Source organism: Primulina tabacum, chromosome 15, assembly GCF_025594145.1.
Source record: "Primulina tabacum isolate GXHZ01 chromosome 15, ASM2559414v2, whole genome shotgun sequence".
Taxonomy (NCBI): Eukaryota; Viridiplantae; Streptophyta; class Magnoliopsida; order Lamiales; family Gesneriaceae; genus Primulina; species Primulina tabacum.
The window spans coordinates 15,478,943-15,493,940 of record NC_134564.1 but is presented as its reverse complement, the minus strand read 5'-3'; the positions used below and the strand labels follow the sequence as shown (position 1 = coordinate 15,493,940).

At 38.1% G+C, this 14,998-nt stretch overlaps 1 protein-coding gene across 1 annotated transcript; it reads left to right on the top strand.

Moving 5' to 3' along the window:
- The first annotated feature begins 370 nt into the window (after positions 1–370).
- LOC142526416 (ATP synthase subunit O, mitochondrial-like) lies at positions 371–14,246 on the top strand. Its single transcript, XM_075630796.1, has 6 exons — positions 371–580; positions 1,079–1,129; positions 2,064–2,307; positions 3,681–3,793; positions 13,718–13,804; positions 13,949–14,246. Exons 1-6 carry the CDS (start codon positions 482–484, stop codon positions 14,075–14,077), a joined length of 723 nt encoding a protein of 240 aa, XP_075486911.1. The 5' UTR covers positions 371–481; the 3' UTR covers positions 14,078–14,246.
- Positions 14,247–14,998: the final 752 nt, after the last annotated feature.

Here is a 14,998-nt window from a genome sequence, read left to right as displayed (position 1 = left end):
TGGACAGCTAATTTTGACTACATGGATTATGTTGAATTGTTTGTGCAACCCGATTGTTAATGAAAATCTCTTTTCATTTTTTTTAATAAAAGAGCAGGTCTCTTGTGAAATGGTCTCACGAATCTTTATCTGTGAGGCAGGTCAACCTTATCGATATTCACAATAAAAAGTAATATTCTTAGCATAAAAAGTAATACTTTTTCATAGATGATTCAAATAATAGATTTGTATCACAAAATACGACTCGTGACATCATTTCACATAAATTTTTAACTTGAAAAAAATAGTTTTAAATTCTACATTATTAGCATTCTTATACATTAGATAAATAGGGGACACGTGTCACATAATAAATTAGGTTTCACTTTCACCGATACACCATGCCTCCACAGGTCACAGTTTACTTGTTCCGATTCCCCCTTCTTTAAACATAGTCAACGGTGCAATTAGCAAAGCAAGAAACAGGAAATCTAGGCTGGAAATGGCGAGGCGATTGCGATCGGCGCTTCCTCTCCTCCGAGGAACCCTAACCACCGATGCCCAGAAAGCGTTCGTCTACCCTACCTTCGCTAACGCTGAGGTATTACCGAGAATTGGTCTTATTACATGAAGAAATGGTGCGATTTGTTTTATTTTCCTTCTTTCCGATCTTGATCTGCTCGGAAGAATTATTTAGACCTTTAGATTTAGTGTTTCACGTCAAATTTTTCGGACTCTGGCGTGTTTTATCCCTTGCTGTAACTGAATTTGGTAAACGTAATTTCAATTTTTTAAAAATCTCTTTTTTGGGGGGTTTTCTGGCATTTCATGTACGTTTCCCGATAAGCGAGTACATTGTTCTTCTAAATGTTGACGTTAAGTTCCGCCTATTTCCAAAAAGTATCGTCATTTATAACTGGGGAGTCATCATTTCTGTCGTAAACAACTAGAAGGAAAGCAACGGAAAGTAGAATAAATATTGGCGTTCAGTGTTACGTGATGTTTAAGACGATTGTGATTGTTATGTTGTCTTGAAATACTCTTATGGAGAGTCCCTGGATAAGTGGGCTTCTATTCAGTTGGTTGTTATTTATTTCAGTTTTCGAGGAACTATGCAACGACCTCTCCTGCGAAGGAGCAGAAAGTCAAGGTAATGGTCTTTTTTTTTTTTGCGGTTGTTCGTCATTTGACTACATTTCGCATGCATTCATGTCATTGTAACTAGATATTCGGCATGCATTCATGTCATTGTAACTAGAAAGTACACTTCTTTTCACAGGAAATAATAACGAAATTTTCACCAAGTAGATGATTTGAGTTATCTGAGCTGATGGTTACCCTGAATAAATATTTTATTCGTATTGATTTTCTAAGTCTGAATCATTGTTGTTTGCCACCAGTATACGTTCTATTGATATTCATTGTTGTCACCCAGACAGTTCTTTTATCCTTGTCAATGCTGCAAAAGATATTCTTTTATCAGGCCTTTGTGTTTCTGCCTTTTTTTTTTATATATGTTTTGAAGCAGACTATAAGGCTTATGTTTGTCCAACTGCAACTTTTAAGTAATGTTGTCATTATATATATACTTATGATATAATATTATTATTTATTTTATCTACAGTACATAAATTATCAGCAGGCTCTGTATTTATCTAACTTTGGTTCTTGTTTTATGAACAGTGTTACATTTTTTTTTAAATAATGTAGTTCTTCCACAGAACTGACATTTAACTCAAATTTTGCTGAGGGCAAAAGTTCGTTTCTGAACTCCTTCAGATAATCGGGTCCATACGATACCATTTGGGTTACTTGATTGTCTAATATCAGAAGTTTACTCCTTGAAAAACTTATTCTTATCTTGATTTGTTTTTATTCATAGATGTGTAATTTATGATGCGTATATGTGACCATGATTGATGATTTGCTAGGGTGTTGAATTATTGATTTCCCTTACTCCTTTTCAACACCTTTTTTGCTGATTTAAGAATTTTGGAGAAGTCCATAACAAATGCTGCTGAGACGTTTCTTGCTTCCCTGATAATCTTTTGAACCCTCCCCCCCTTTTTTTGTATTGGATTTAGGTACCCTTTGCAATGTATGGTGTCTCAGGAAACTATGCTTCGGCATTGTACCTTGCAGCTGTTAAAGCAAATGTTCTGGACAAGGTTGAATCTGAGCTTCTTGTTCTTATCGAGGCTTCAAAGAAAAGCCCCAAATTTTCTCAATTCATGAAAGATCTATCTGTGACTGCGGATATCAGAGTGAAGGCCATGCATGATATTGGTTCTCAGGCTAAGTTTGATGACATAACAAAGAACTTTTTGGGTATGTGCTTTTGCAAATGAGTGCATGGTATTTCAGAAATATTTTGTCGTTATGTTAGTATGTGTCTATAAATGCTATTCAGTATGAGAGACTTCTTTTGCCTTGCCCTTGATCTGGAAGTGGTTTATTGGCTCTCTAATATATTATATAAGCGCGGAAGTAAACAATCAAATGAGTATGACTTTGTTGTCGCAATACAGTAAATCTTACCACTTACATCTAGAGATGGGGGTTATATCACTTTGGTAGGTCATGCTAATGTTGAGGACTATTTGAACTCACCATGGCAGAGTATCTAATGACTTTGTTTATTAGCTTTGAGACATGAGAGTCATTCCTCTATGCTAGTTCTTTTTCATTATGCCTCTTCTGATTCTCTAGTACCTTGATGTTTTTTATTTATTATTTTCCTCTTAATTTCGACGGTATAGAGCTTCCATGTTTATGCACTCTTAACCAGTCTCTTGGCTCCATCCTTGTTACTTTGCTGTGAAAGGCTATTTTCTCCTTTATGGTTTCATTTGTCTAAGTGGAAACTAAATAGTCAAGGTGGGTCTTGTAGTTTGTACTACGCAGTAACCAGTATCATGAATTAGTAAGTCTTTTAAAAAAAGTTAAAACTATATAGCACTAAATTTCCACTGTGGTTCTCTTACTCAGAGATTTGAGGTGTGAAACTTGCTGGAACTTTATACAATTATTATACTCCTTTGTACCGATTATATAACACTATTTTTCCATGTGGTTCTCTTACTCAGAGATTTGAGGCATTTGAAACTGGCTGGAACTATGTACAATTATTATACTCTTTTGTACCAATTAGGTTCTTTTCATCACTTGTTAGTTATGCAGCAACATTTTTTATTGGGTTGCTTATCTGAAGTCTCGTACCCTGTTGGATTTGCTTATCTGCAGTTTTATCCCTTCTTGGATTTGCGTTATTTGGGCAAAACTTTATTTAAAATTTCATTGTAAGCTGGAAATCTCAGGGGATTAAGATTTTTGAATTTAAGACATTCTTAGCATGCAAGTTGACTATCCCTTTTCTCGTTGTTTTTTTCACGTGTGAACATTTTGCTTAATCACAAGGACCGGAAATAGAAACAAACAGATGCACAACATCTTTTACAAACTTCTACTCTAGAACTTCAGAAGAAACTAAGACTCAATCTGCAAATATCTGCTTTGTCATTCATCTAATATCTACTCCTTTGACATGATCAAAATCTTGATAGTCAATGCCACCTTGGAGATTGCCGTCGCTTATTTTATGTTTTGGTCGACCATCCAGCCGATTGTCTTTCTTATCATATTGTCTGATTGTATCATCTATGTGCATATATAACATGTCTAATGGCATTTGGTCGGACCAGCTCTTGTTGCTGAAACAGGGAGGTTGGGACATATAGAACGGATAGCCCAGAGATTCTCAGAGCTGACAATGGCACATAGAGGGGAAGTTAAAGCTACTGTAACCTCTGTTATTGTAAGTTATCGTTTGGAATGTTATTTTAGATAGAATAATCTTTTTCGACTTTTGCAAATCATATCCTCGCTATCTTGGTACCGGATTTGTTCTTGTGCAGCATCTATAACTATCATACCATAGGACATGTCTTCATAATCTAAGTGTGTGAAGGGGTTAGAAAACATATCTGTACTTATATTATGTATTATATGCTATTTATTTCTATATAAAATATATAGGATTAGAAAAACATTTTCACTTATTATTATATACTAAGCATCAAGAATCCATAGAAATTATGTATAATTTTCTTTAAAAAACGTCATCATCATAACACATTCCCGCTAGTGAACAGCTACATGAATATTAGTTCTCCAAACTAAACGATTTCCCATATGTCATATCTTAAACCAAGATCTAAGATATCCTCTTTAAACATATTTATCCAATTTTTCAATGGCTTACCGCCATCTTATGCATATGTAGTCTTGTAGTGACACTCTGAACCATAAAGCATAGCTGGTCGAACAATAATCTTATAACATTTTCCTTTCAATCTAGCAAGCATCTTTCTATCACATAAGACTTCTGATGTCATCCAACCTGATTTAATCCTATGGTCTATATCCTCTCTAATGTCCACAGTGATTTGGATAATAGTACCTAAATAGTGAAAAACTTCACACTCTGGGACTTGGTCTACCCATTCATCTAGATCCAGGACCAAAGTTACAAGCTAAATATTCAGTTTTTGAACGATTAATTCCAAAACCTTACTCTCAAGAGCTTCAGTGCCTTGGTGTATGTTTTTTACATATGATATTGTCTTGATAGACGAAACTAAAGAAATAAATAAAAAATTAGATAGATGGCCCTCATCCAGAATATGTCCCGTCAGCTCATTCTTAACCAATGCAAAGAGAAAAGAGCTTAAAGCCGATCGTTGATGAAGTCTTGCCACAGGAAATTCACGACATCCATCCAACAGACCTAACACTAGTTACGGTACCTTCATACATATCTTTAATGATCTCGATGTAGCATTGAGGAACATGCGTCCTTTTAAGTACCCACTAGATTAATTATTTAGGCACTCTATCATAGGCTTTCTCTAAGTCGATAAATACCATATGCAGTCTCTTAAGTTGTTCTCTATGTTTCTATATCATTTGCCTAATTAATAAAACAACCTCCATTGTAGACCTACCCGACATAAAACCAAATTGGTTCTCTGATACAGTAGTGATACTCCTAAGTCTCCAATCTATCACTCGTTCCCATAGCTTCATCGCATGACTCTTAAGTTTAATCCCTCTATAGTTTGAGCAGTCCTGTATATCTCATTTATTTTTATAAATTGGTACTACAATACTATGTCTCTAAGATTCTGGCATTTTCCTAATATCTAGATTTTTATTAAAGAGTCTTGTCAGCCATTGGATCCCAACTTCCCCTAGACACTTCCATACCTCAATTGGTATTTCATCCGGTCCAACTGCCTTCCCCAGTTTCATCCTCTAGAATGCCTATTATTTCCTTAGTACTAGCTCTACGATGAAACACAAATGGACTACCTGCATCTCATGTCTACCCACGCTTATTCCTCTGTACTCGTCTCATATATAAAGTTCTTAAAGTAATCCCTCCACCTATCTAGGATGTCGAAGTGTGATGTAAATTAGGGTAAAACCAATTCCCTTAATTAAGGGATTCGGTTAGTCAATATGCAGATTTTTAGGAATTAGTTAGTTAGTTTCCTTTTTCTGTTATTCTAGAGTATTCTGTAAATCCCTATTTATGTAATCTTTTACTGACTTATTGTATTATCGAACAAGGAAGAAATTATTCCTGAATTATTTTTCCACATGGTATCAGAGCCCTAGGACATTAGTCTGGGTTCATTCCGCACATTCCAGCCTTCATTGCTGTCCAGTTTTTCTTCAAGCCTTCATTGCTGTCGTTTTTTTTTCTATTTCCCTATCATTCACCATGTCAATCTCTGATACTGCCATCTCCAGCCGTTCGTCTCTCCCTGATGATACCTATGCTGTCCAGAAGACCGGTGACCTGCAGAATATTCGGGCCTCCAATCGACTCAGCGGGAAAAATTATCTCAAGTGGTCCCAATTCATTCGCACGTATCTCAAAGGCAAAGGAAGAATCAGCCATCTTATTGGAACGGGACCACCGAGGGAGGATCCAAAGTTTGACGCTTGGGATGAAGAGGACTCTATGATCATGTCCTGGTTATGGGACTCCATGGATCCCGTGATCAGTGACACATGTATGTTCTTCTCCACAGCAAGGGAAACTTGGGACTATATCCGCCGCACCTACTCAAAGGCCAAGGATGCTGCTCAGGTGTATGAGATAAAGACTAAAACTGCAGCCCTCAAACAAGGTACCAAATCTGTCATTGAGTATGCTTCTCTGCTGCAAAACCTATGGCAGGAACTTGATTATTACCGAGTCTTTGAGATGAAATGCCCGGAGGATGCTGTACTATTGAAGAACTTTATTGAGAGAGACCGAATATATGATTTTTTGGCCGGATTAAACCCTGAATTTGATCAAGTAAGAATTCAGGTCCTTGGCCGAGAGGACACACCGTCCCTAGAAGAGACGATCTCACTGATTCGCTCAGAAGAAAGTCGCAGGGGTATCATGCTTGAGCCACAGCACATGGATGGATCAGCACTTGCAACAAAAAGAGAGGATCTAGAGACGAATAAGGCGGCTGATATGCAAAGACCATATCCAAGTAGAGAAAATCAGTGGAAGGGGAACAAAGACACCCTATGGTGTACTCATTGCAAGAAACCAAGACACACAAGGGAAAATTGTTGGAAGCTACATGGCAAACCACCAAGAAAAGAATGGGGAGCCCGAGTAGGGAAGCCGAGACCTCAAGCGCACATAGCTGAGGATCAAACCAGGGATGAAAACTCAGCAGCAGAGGGGCTTAACTGAGAGGAGATTGAGAAGCTAAAAAATTTGCCGGGGTCCCTAGAGAAGCCCTCTGGAACATGTTCTCTAGCCCTCTCAGGTAATGGTTCATTCTCCTTTTCTGTAGATGCCCCAGGAACCCTAAATGCCAACACTTGGATAATAGACTCTGGTGCTAGTGACCATATGACACCCATATCTCAGATTTTTCACTCTTATACACCATGCCCAAGTAACAGGAAAATTGTAGTGGCAAATGGCTCTGTGGCTACAGTGGCAGGCTTCGGAGACATACATATCTCCCCTATGCTTAGCCTAAAAAATGTACTTCATGTGCCAAAACTGTCCAGCAGCCTTGTCTCCATCCATAAACTCACTCGTGATCTTAAATGCCATGTTACGTTTTTTCCTTCCTATGGTGTTTTTCAGGACCTAGCTTCGGGGAGGAAGATTGGACTTGCTAAGGAAAGGGGGGGCCTTTACTACCTTGAGTCTGCACCACAAGCCAGGAGCAATTTGTCCTTGTTTAGTTCTCATCCAATAAAGATACCATTTGGCTACACCATTTGCGCCTTGGTCATCCTTCCTTTAGGACTCTAAAAGTTATGTTTCCTTATTTATTTCAAGGATTAGATATTTCGGAATTTCATTGTGACACGTGTGAATTGGCAAAACATACTCAAGTATCTTTTCCTATCAGTAATAAAAGAAGTTCTTCTCCTTTCCATTTAATTCATACTGATGTATGGGGTCCCTCTCGGATACCTAACATTTCTGGGGCCCGCTGGTTTGTCTCTTTGATTGATGATTGCACTCGTGTCACATGGATATTTCTCCTTAAACATAAATCTGAAGTTAGCACTATTATACCAAATTTCCATGCGATGACTCAAAATCAATTTGGAGTAAAAATAAAAGGGTTTAGGACAGACAATGCCACATATTACTTCAACCAAATCCTATCACCCTATTTCCTGTCACATGGCATTATCCATGACTCATCGTGTGTTCAAACACCTCAACAAAATGGGGTGGCTGAAAGAAAAAATGGACACTTGCTAAACACTACCCGAGCCCTACTTCTTCATGGAAACGTTCCTAAGACCTATTGGGGGGAAGCTGTCCTTACAGCCACACAAATGATTAATAGACTTCCTTCACGGGTGCTTGACAACAAGAGTCTAGTAGAGTGCCTTAACAGCTTCTATCCTCACTTTAGAACCTCAAACGGACTCACCCCTAGGGTATTTGGGTGCACTGCCTTTGTTCATGTCCATAACACCCAAAGAGATAAGTTGGATCCCCGAGCCATCAAATGTATGTTCCTCGGTTACTCAGCCACTAAAAAGGGGTATAAGTGCTATAATCCTTCTTCCAGAAAATCGTACATCTCTATCGATGTTACCTTCAGTGAAAATAAACCGTTCTTCTCCAAGTCCTCTCTTCAGGGGGAGAGTCCACTAGAAGATAGTCCTTGGGAATCCTTTGAGCCGATCCACACTCTTGATCTCCCTCCTATACCAACCGAGCCTTCTAACCCCACAAATGTGTCATCTTCCCAGAAGTTTCCTAGGTTCTCTCAGGTGTACTCAAGGAGGAAGACTGCCCCGGAACAGACTCAAGTCCAAGCTTCCAATCCAGACTCCGGAAATGAGACCACGGTAAGTCCCGAACACCCTTCTCATATTCAACAGAGTGAAACACCAACCATTGGCCCAACAAATGACCTTCCTATTGCCATCAGAAAAGATACCCGAGAATGCACTAAACGACCACTATATCCATTATCTCACTATGTTTCCCTTAAAAACCTATCGCCAGCCCACAAAAAATTCATTGTCAGTTTAAACACCATTGCAATCCCTACTACTGTCTCTGAGGCATTGTCAACAAGGGAATGGAGAGATGCTATGGGAGAAGAAATGAAAGCATTGGAAAAGAATAAAACCTGGGAGGTTGTGCATAAACCAGAGGGAAAGAACATTGTTGACTGTAAATGGATTTTTTCACTGAAATACAAGGCTGATGGATCCCTTGAAAGATACAAGGCAAGGTTGGTAGCCAAAGGGTATACTCAGACGTATGGAGTTGATTATCTGGAAACTTTTGCCCCGGTTGCCAAAATGAACACAGTGAGAATTCTTTTGTCATTAGCTGCTCACTATAGCTGGCAACTTTTGCAGTATGATGTTAAGAATGCTTTCCTCCATGGTGACTTAGATGAAGAAATCTACATGCACATCCCACAGGGTTTTGATGGAGAATCAAGCAATAAGGTGTGCAAATTAAAGAAGGCCCTTTATGGGTTAAAACAATCTCCAAGGGCATGGTTCGGGAGGTTTGCAAACTTTATGAAGGAATCTGGATACAAACAAAGCCAAGGTGATCACACCCTCTTCATTAAACACTCCTCTGCAGGGGGAGTAACGGCTCTTCTAGTCTATGTCGACGACATCATAGTAACCGGGAATGATGAAGAAGAAAAGCTCGAACTAAAGAGAAGATTGGGAAAGGAGTTTGAGATAAAAGAACTGGGCAGGTTGAAGTACTTTCTCGGTATTGAGGTGGCTTATTCTACACACGGGATTCTCATCTCTCAACAAAAATACATTACAGACCTACTTACCGAGACAGGAAAGACTGGGTGTAAACCGGCCTCTACTCCAATGGATCCGAATCACAAATTGGGAGAAGATAAAGAGGAACCAGCAGTTGATAAAAGGATGTACCAGAGGTTAGTTGGTAGACTCATATACCTTGCTCATACTCGGCCAGATATAGCCTACTCAGTCAGTGTGATCAGCCAATTCATGCATGATCCAAGAGAGTCACATCTTCAAGCTGGAAATAGGGTACTTCATTATTTGAAAGGGAACCCAGGGAAAGGGATTATGTTCAAAAGGAACGAGAGGCTTACAGTAGAAGCCTACACCGACGCTGACTATGCAGGATCCCTAGTAGATAGAAGGTCTACTTCGGGGTATTGTACGTTTCTAGGTGGCAACCTAGTAACATGGAGGAGTAAGAAGCAGAATGTTGTGGCCAGGTCCTCAGCCGAAGCAGAATTCAGGGCGATTGCTCAAGGACTATGCGAAATACTATGGCTAAAGATTATTTTGGATGATCTACGGGTCAAGGTAGAAGGTCCCATGAAACTCTACAGTGACAACAAGTCCGCAATCAACATTGCACATAATCCTATACAACACGATACGACAAAGCATATTGAGATTGACAGACACTTCATCAAAGAGAAATTGGAGAGAAAACTAGTGTGTATGTCCTATGTTCCAACCAGGTGCCAGTTGGCTGATGTTCTGACTAAGGGACTAAGCAGTTCAAGTTTTCATGGGCTCATATCCAAGCTGGGAATGGAAGACATCTATTCCTCAGCTTGAGGGGAAGTGTCGAAGTGTGATGTAAATTAGGGTAAAACCAATTCCCTTAATTAAGGGATTCGGTTAGTCAATATGCAGATTTTTAGGAATTAGTTAGTTAGTTTCATTTTTCTGTTATTCTAGAGTATTCTGTAAATCCCTATTTATGTAACATTTTACTGACTTATTGTATTATCGAACAAGGAAGAAATTATTCCTGAATTATTTTTCCACATAGGATAACTTTATCTTGCATTTAAACTCTACCATCTTCATGCTTATACACCTGGCAGGACTCAAGTTTTTAGTGTTTCGATCTCTGACTTTCGCTCTCTTAAAAACATCTCTCATTCTTTTGTACCTAACTTATCATACAAATCATTATACGTTTTTTCTTAGCATCTCTTACTGCTCTACTACTAAGTCTTGTGGCTTGTTTATACAACTTATACGATCTTTGGTCTCTAACTTCTTGCCAATTCTTGAACCTTATTTTATTTTTCCTAATGTTTGTTGCACCTCATTGTCTCGCCACCATGTCTCCTAGTCGTGTCGTCCCTTCCCTTTAACCTCTCCAAGTACTTCTCTCACCCCACACCTTGTATGGCTAGCCATGAGTTCAAATAACTCAAATGTATTGGTCTTATACGTACGCTTTACATTCTCACATTCTTCTAGGACTATCAGACTATCTAAAATCTTATTCTTAAAAGTTTGGCATACACTGAATGGGGATCGGTTACGGGTGTCCGGATGCGCAACGAAAGTTTCAAAACATTTTACAATAGCAAAATCGAGCACCCCACTTAGTGTGTAGCAAATAACAAAACAAACACAAAATTATACATAGTGTGTTAGGAATTTTTACCTATCAATCACAAGGATTGATTATTGGCTCCAACTAAGTTGTAAACAACTAAGCTCTTGAAGGGTTGACCCAATCTACAAGCTTCCAATAGCACACCTTGCTCAAAAGGATTCTTTATTTCAAATTAGGTCAACCACTAGCTTCAAAGATCCACTCTACTCTTGCACTGGAAAAAGTATAGCATTTTTCTTTTAGAAGTTCATGCTCTCATCAACAAAATGAAGAAGCAAAAATTCTAAGAAAAATGGAGTGGAAATCTTTTTATTGGATCTTGAAAAAGTTGAAGTGCATGTGCAAGACATACCTTGTTTATCGAAAAATTTTTCTCCCAACTCTTCACCTCCCTTGCATGCAATTTGGGCATGTAACATGTACAAAGCCCATAGACTTTTATTCGAATATCTCAGACACATTTGAGATCAATTAAATCTTTACTTGAATTTACTCAAGATCACTAGTTGAATAATTATTTTCAATTGGGCTGTACAAGACCCAATGTTATTTAATTAATTCAATACTTGAATTAATTTAATTATTTGGACCTACTAGGTCCACTAGTATTTAATTAATTCAACACTTGAATTAATTTAATTTAGTCCATAACAATGTTTATGAAAATCACAATTTCCAAATACATTATTTATTTGAGCCAATTTTTAATTTAGGAACACTTTCACAAATTAAAAGTTATATTCCCCATAATCCTCTTATAAAAGTCATACTTTTATTTTTTATTTTTGCTTATAAACTCCTTTATAATCCGTTCAACACATTGAACTATTTTTCTTCTCAACGGGATCTAGAAAGTTAGCACCTGTGTGACCCTCAATGGTTCAATGATACAACTAGCAGTGGTTTCACATCTCAATGTGATTCAGGACTAAACATGTAATTCTTATATGAGCATACCCCAATTGCTCCATTCTTATTTATCAACTTGATAATAAGAACGTCAGAACTCAAGTCTGATAGTACCAACCAATCATGTTAAACACCTAGCAACATCGCTTATATGATTCCCTAGGTATCAAATGATAGTGCCTGCAAGTACCATTCCATTATAGTTAGCGTACAGTACGATCCCTTCATCTCATATATTCCGACCGATTCGACAACTATTGGTATATCGAGAGTTGTCAAAGAATCGATACTATGTGTCATGTCGTAGTTGCATCGATGGTGTAATCTAAAAAACCCTTTTCTTAATTACCGCCAACACATTGATCAGAGATTTCAAACTACATGCACATGAGATCACATAGGATATCCATACCCGAAGGTAAGCGGTGAATCCCCGACTACAATGCATCGACTCCTATATGTTTCGATAAAATACCCAACCTTGCCACCTGATGACCCCATATGAGTCGGTAAATAAGTCAAAGTGCAATGCTAGCATATAGAGTCTCAATGTTGTCCCGGGTCATAAGGACTAATGGTGTACAACCATGAATTAGGACGTTTCCACTCGATAAATGAGAACCACTTGGAAAGTCCTTATGGAGGGTTGTTCAGTGCACTCTACAAGGAGCACCTATCTGCATGCTCGGACATCACAATGTCCCCTACCAATGAAACATGGTACTCACATCGCAGATACTAGTCTCAAACTCAAGCGGCCTTTATCCTTCTTAGCGGCGGCTGAATCGACTAGGAACTGTTTAGAATATATAGTATTCCAAGTATGAGTTTCATGATGCTCATCATATGAGCATCTCATATTCTTTCTACTATTTGTATATCCAATGACTTTATCTATGCATCAAACATGAGTATACAGATAAAGATGTGTCAAAACAATAATTTCAAATTTTATCAAAATAAAGATTGTTTATACATAGAGTTTCAACGTGAACCCACGGCCAACACTTGACTCGACAGGCACCTACTCTAACATACATCTCTCTTCATAGTCCACCGTTTGATTTTTGGCCTAATATGACATTTGTTTACTCTGCTTCTACCCTTGAGGCAAACATCTAAGATTAATAGCCTATGTTGGGTCGTCCAACATTTTCCTGGTATAACACTACAAGTTTACAATCACCTAGGTCTTGTCTCCTCACAAGGATATAAAATTGCTCTTACCCAGACTACTCCCCTGATCTTCCACCCTAAGGGTTGGACGTCGGCCGACCCCACCTGATAACCTTTGCCTATTTATCACTGTAACCGGGCGCTGCAACGCGCCGCCTAGCTCATTTGAAGCACGCTCAAGCGTAGGTGGAGCGTGTCGCCTAAAGCGGGCGACGACCTAGCATTTTGTGTTAATCTGTTTGAACTAATATCCATGTGAAGAGGTGTGATGCAATAGCTGATGGGCTGTCACCAGCCTAACATCAACGGTGATATATTTTTTACGGTGCTAGGCTATCAGCAACATAGCACCAACACTTCTCCTATATCCGGGCTTGTGATCGGCCATCTAAACGGGCGGAGTTATCTTTAAAAAAACATATGTTACGTTAATTATATTTTGTTGTTTTATAAGTCGATGTTATAATAAGTTATTGATAATTTTATAACAATCCATTCTGTACTTGCAGTGCTTCTGCTTTGTCTTCTAAGTTATTTGTATTTGGCATCAACGCAGGCCAAATATTTATTAATGTTCAGCGATGTTAGCTTGGCAATTATCAATCCCGAGCATGCCATAAGATAAATATTGTTTCGACTAATTTTTTCTGAATTTTTTGTCGTCTTTTATTCTTTATCTTTTCTTTCTCACGATTCCTGTTCTTGAATGGCCAGGATCTACCTCCGGAGGAGGAGAAAGAATTGAAGGAGACATTGCAGGATATACTTGGGCAAGGGAAGACAGTTAAGCTTGAAAAGAAGGTGTGTCCTTTCACTCATTTCTTATTTCCCCCCTCCCCCCCCACCCACAAAAAAAAAAAAAACACACACACACCCACATTTTAACTGTTGGTGGTTTCGTCTCCACGATAATACGAATCCACAATTTTACCGGTTGATCTGCAGGTTGATCCCAGCATTCTTGGTGGACTCGTGGTTGAATTCCAGCAAAAAGTTTTCGACATGTCCATAAAGACTAGGGCACTTCAGATGGAGCGATTCCTACGCCAGCCTATCAACTTGGATGCCCAATAAATGGTTAGAATATGTAGAACACATTTTGATTGTTATGTTCCCAATCATTTGGCCTAAATATTCGGAGATTTGCGAGCAACTTTTATTCTGGTGATGTGGTGATCATGACTTTTGATGCTCACAATGTGTTGTCCGGCGCTTGCAAATAAAAGCTACCCCTGTTTTTATCTGTTTGATTCATGTACAACTTGTTTCAGTTCCATCCTCGATTTAATAAGGATTTTTTAAGTTTTTTTTTTGTTACATTTTCCAACTTATCATCTTATATTTATCATCGGGGATTCTCAACACTTCGATCTTGCTTTCTATATCGACGACTTTTTGGCACCGCAAAGAGGTCAAAGGGTATCAATTTGTAATGACAGAATATGTGCCATGCAAGTACTTGTATTGAAGAGCATTTTGTCATCAATCGATCGGTTCAACCCAAACTACTTTGTATTTATTTGGTTTTATTTTATATGACATCCGGTTAGTATTGAAAGAGATTTGGATTTTGGTTTGTCAAACACTTCGAAATGATAGAGCTTTTTCAAATAAAATAATGTTAAATATTCAATTTATTTATTGGCAAAATATAACTCTAGTTTATTGAAAAATATTAAGCGGATATTTTCTCAATCCTAGTAATTAATGTCATGAATTCAAGACTAATTAATCTTTTTTATTTTTAAATTTTCATATGTGGATTTTCGTAAATTTTGACCTTATAACACTAGTAATTTAATGATAAAGGATCAACATGCTATGACTATGGTCGAGTGCTTGCAGTCCCGAGTGATCCTCCGAACACTGTAATTGACTCGTTTTTTTTCCATATGAGATCAAACGCAGGTCTTTATATGTTGGTGTAATTTTTACATGATTGATTGATTGTTCGGTGTGATTTTTAAGGTGTTTAACTGGGCTTATAACTTTTTT

Bases quoted from the DNA above. Each gene is read 5' to 3' on its own strand.
- LOC142526416 (XM_075630796.1), top strand. From the start codon at position 482: ATGGCGAGGCGATTGCGATCGGCGCTTCCTCTCCTCCGAGGAACCCTA. The intron at 581-1,078 runs GTATTACCGAGA...TATTTATTTCAG, and splicing joins CTACCTTCGCTAACGCTGAG to TTTTCGAGGAACTATGCAAC. The intron at 3,794-13,717 runs GTAAGTTATCGT...TTGAATGGCCAG, and splicing joins CTACTGTAACCTCTGTTATT to GATCTACCTCCGGAGGAGGA.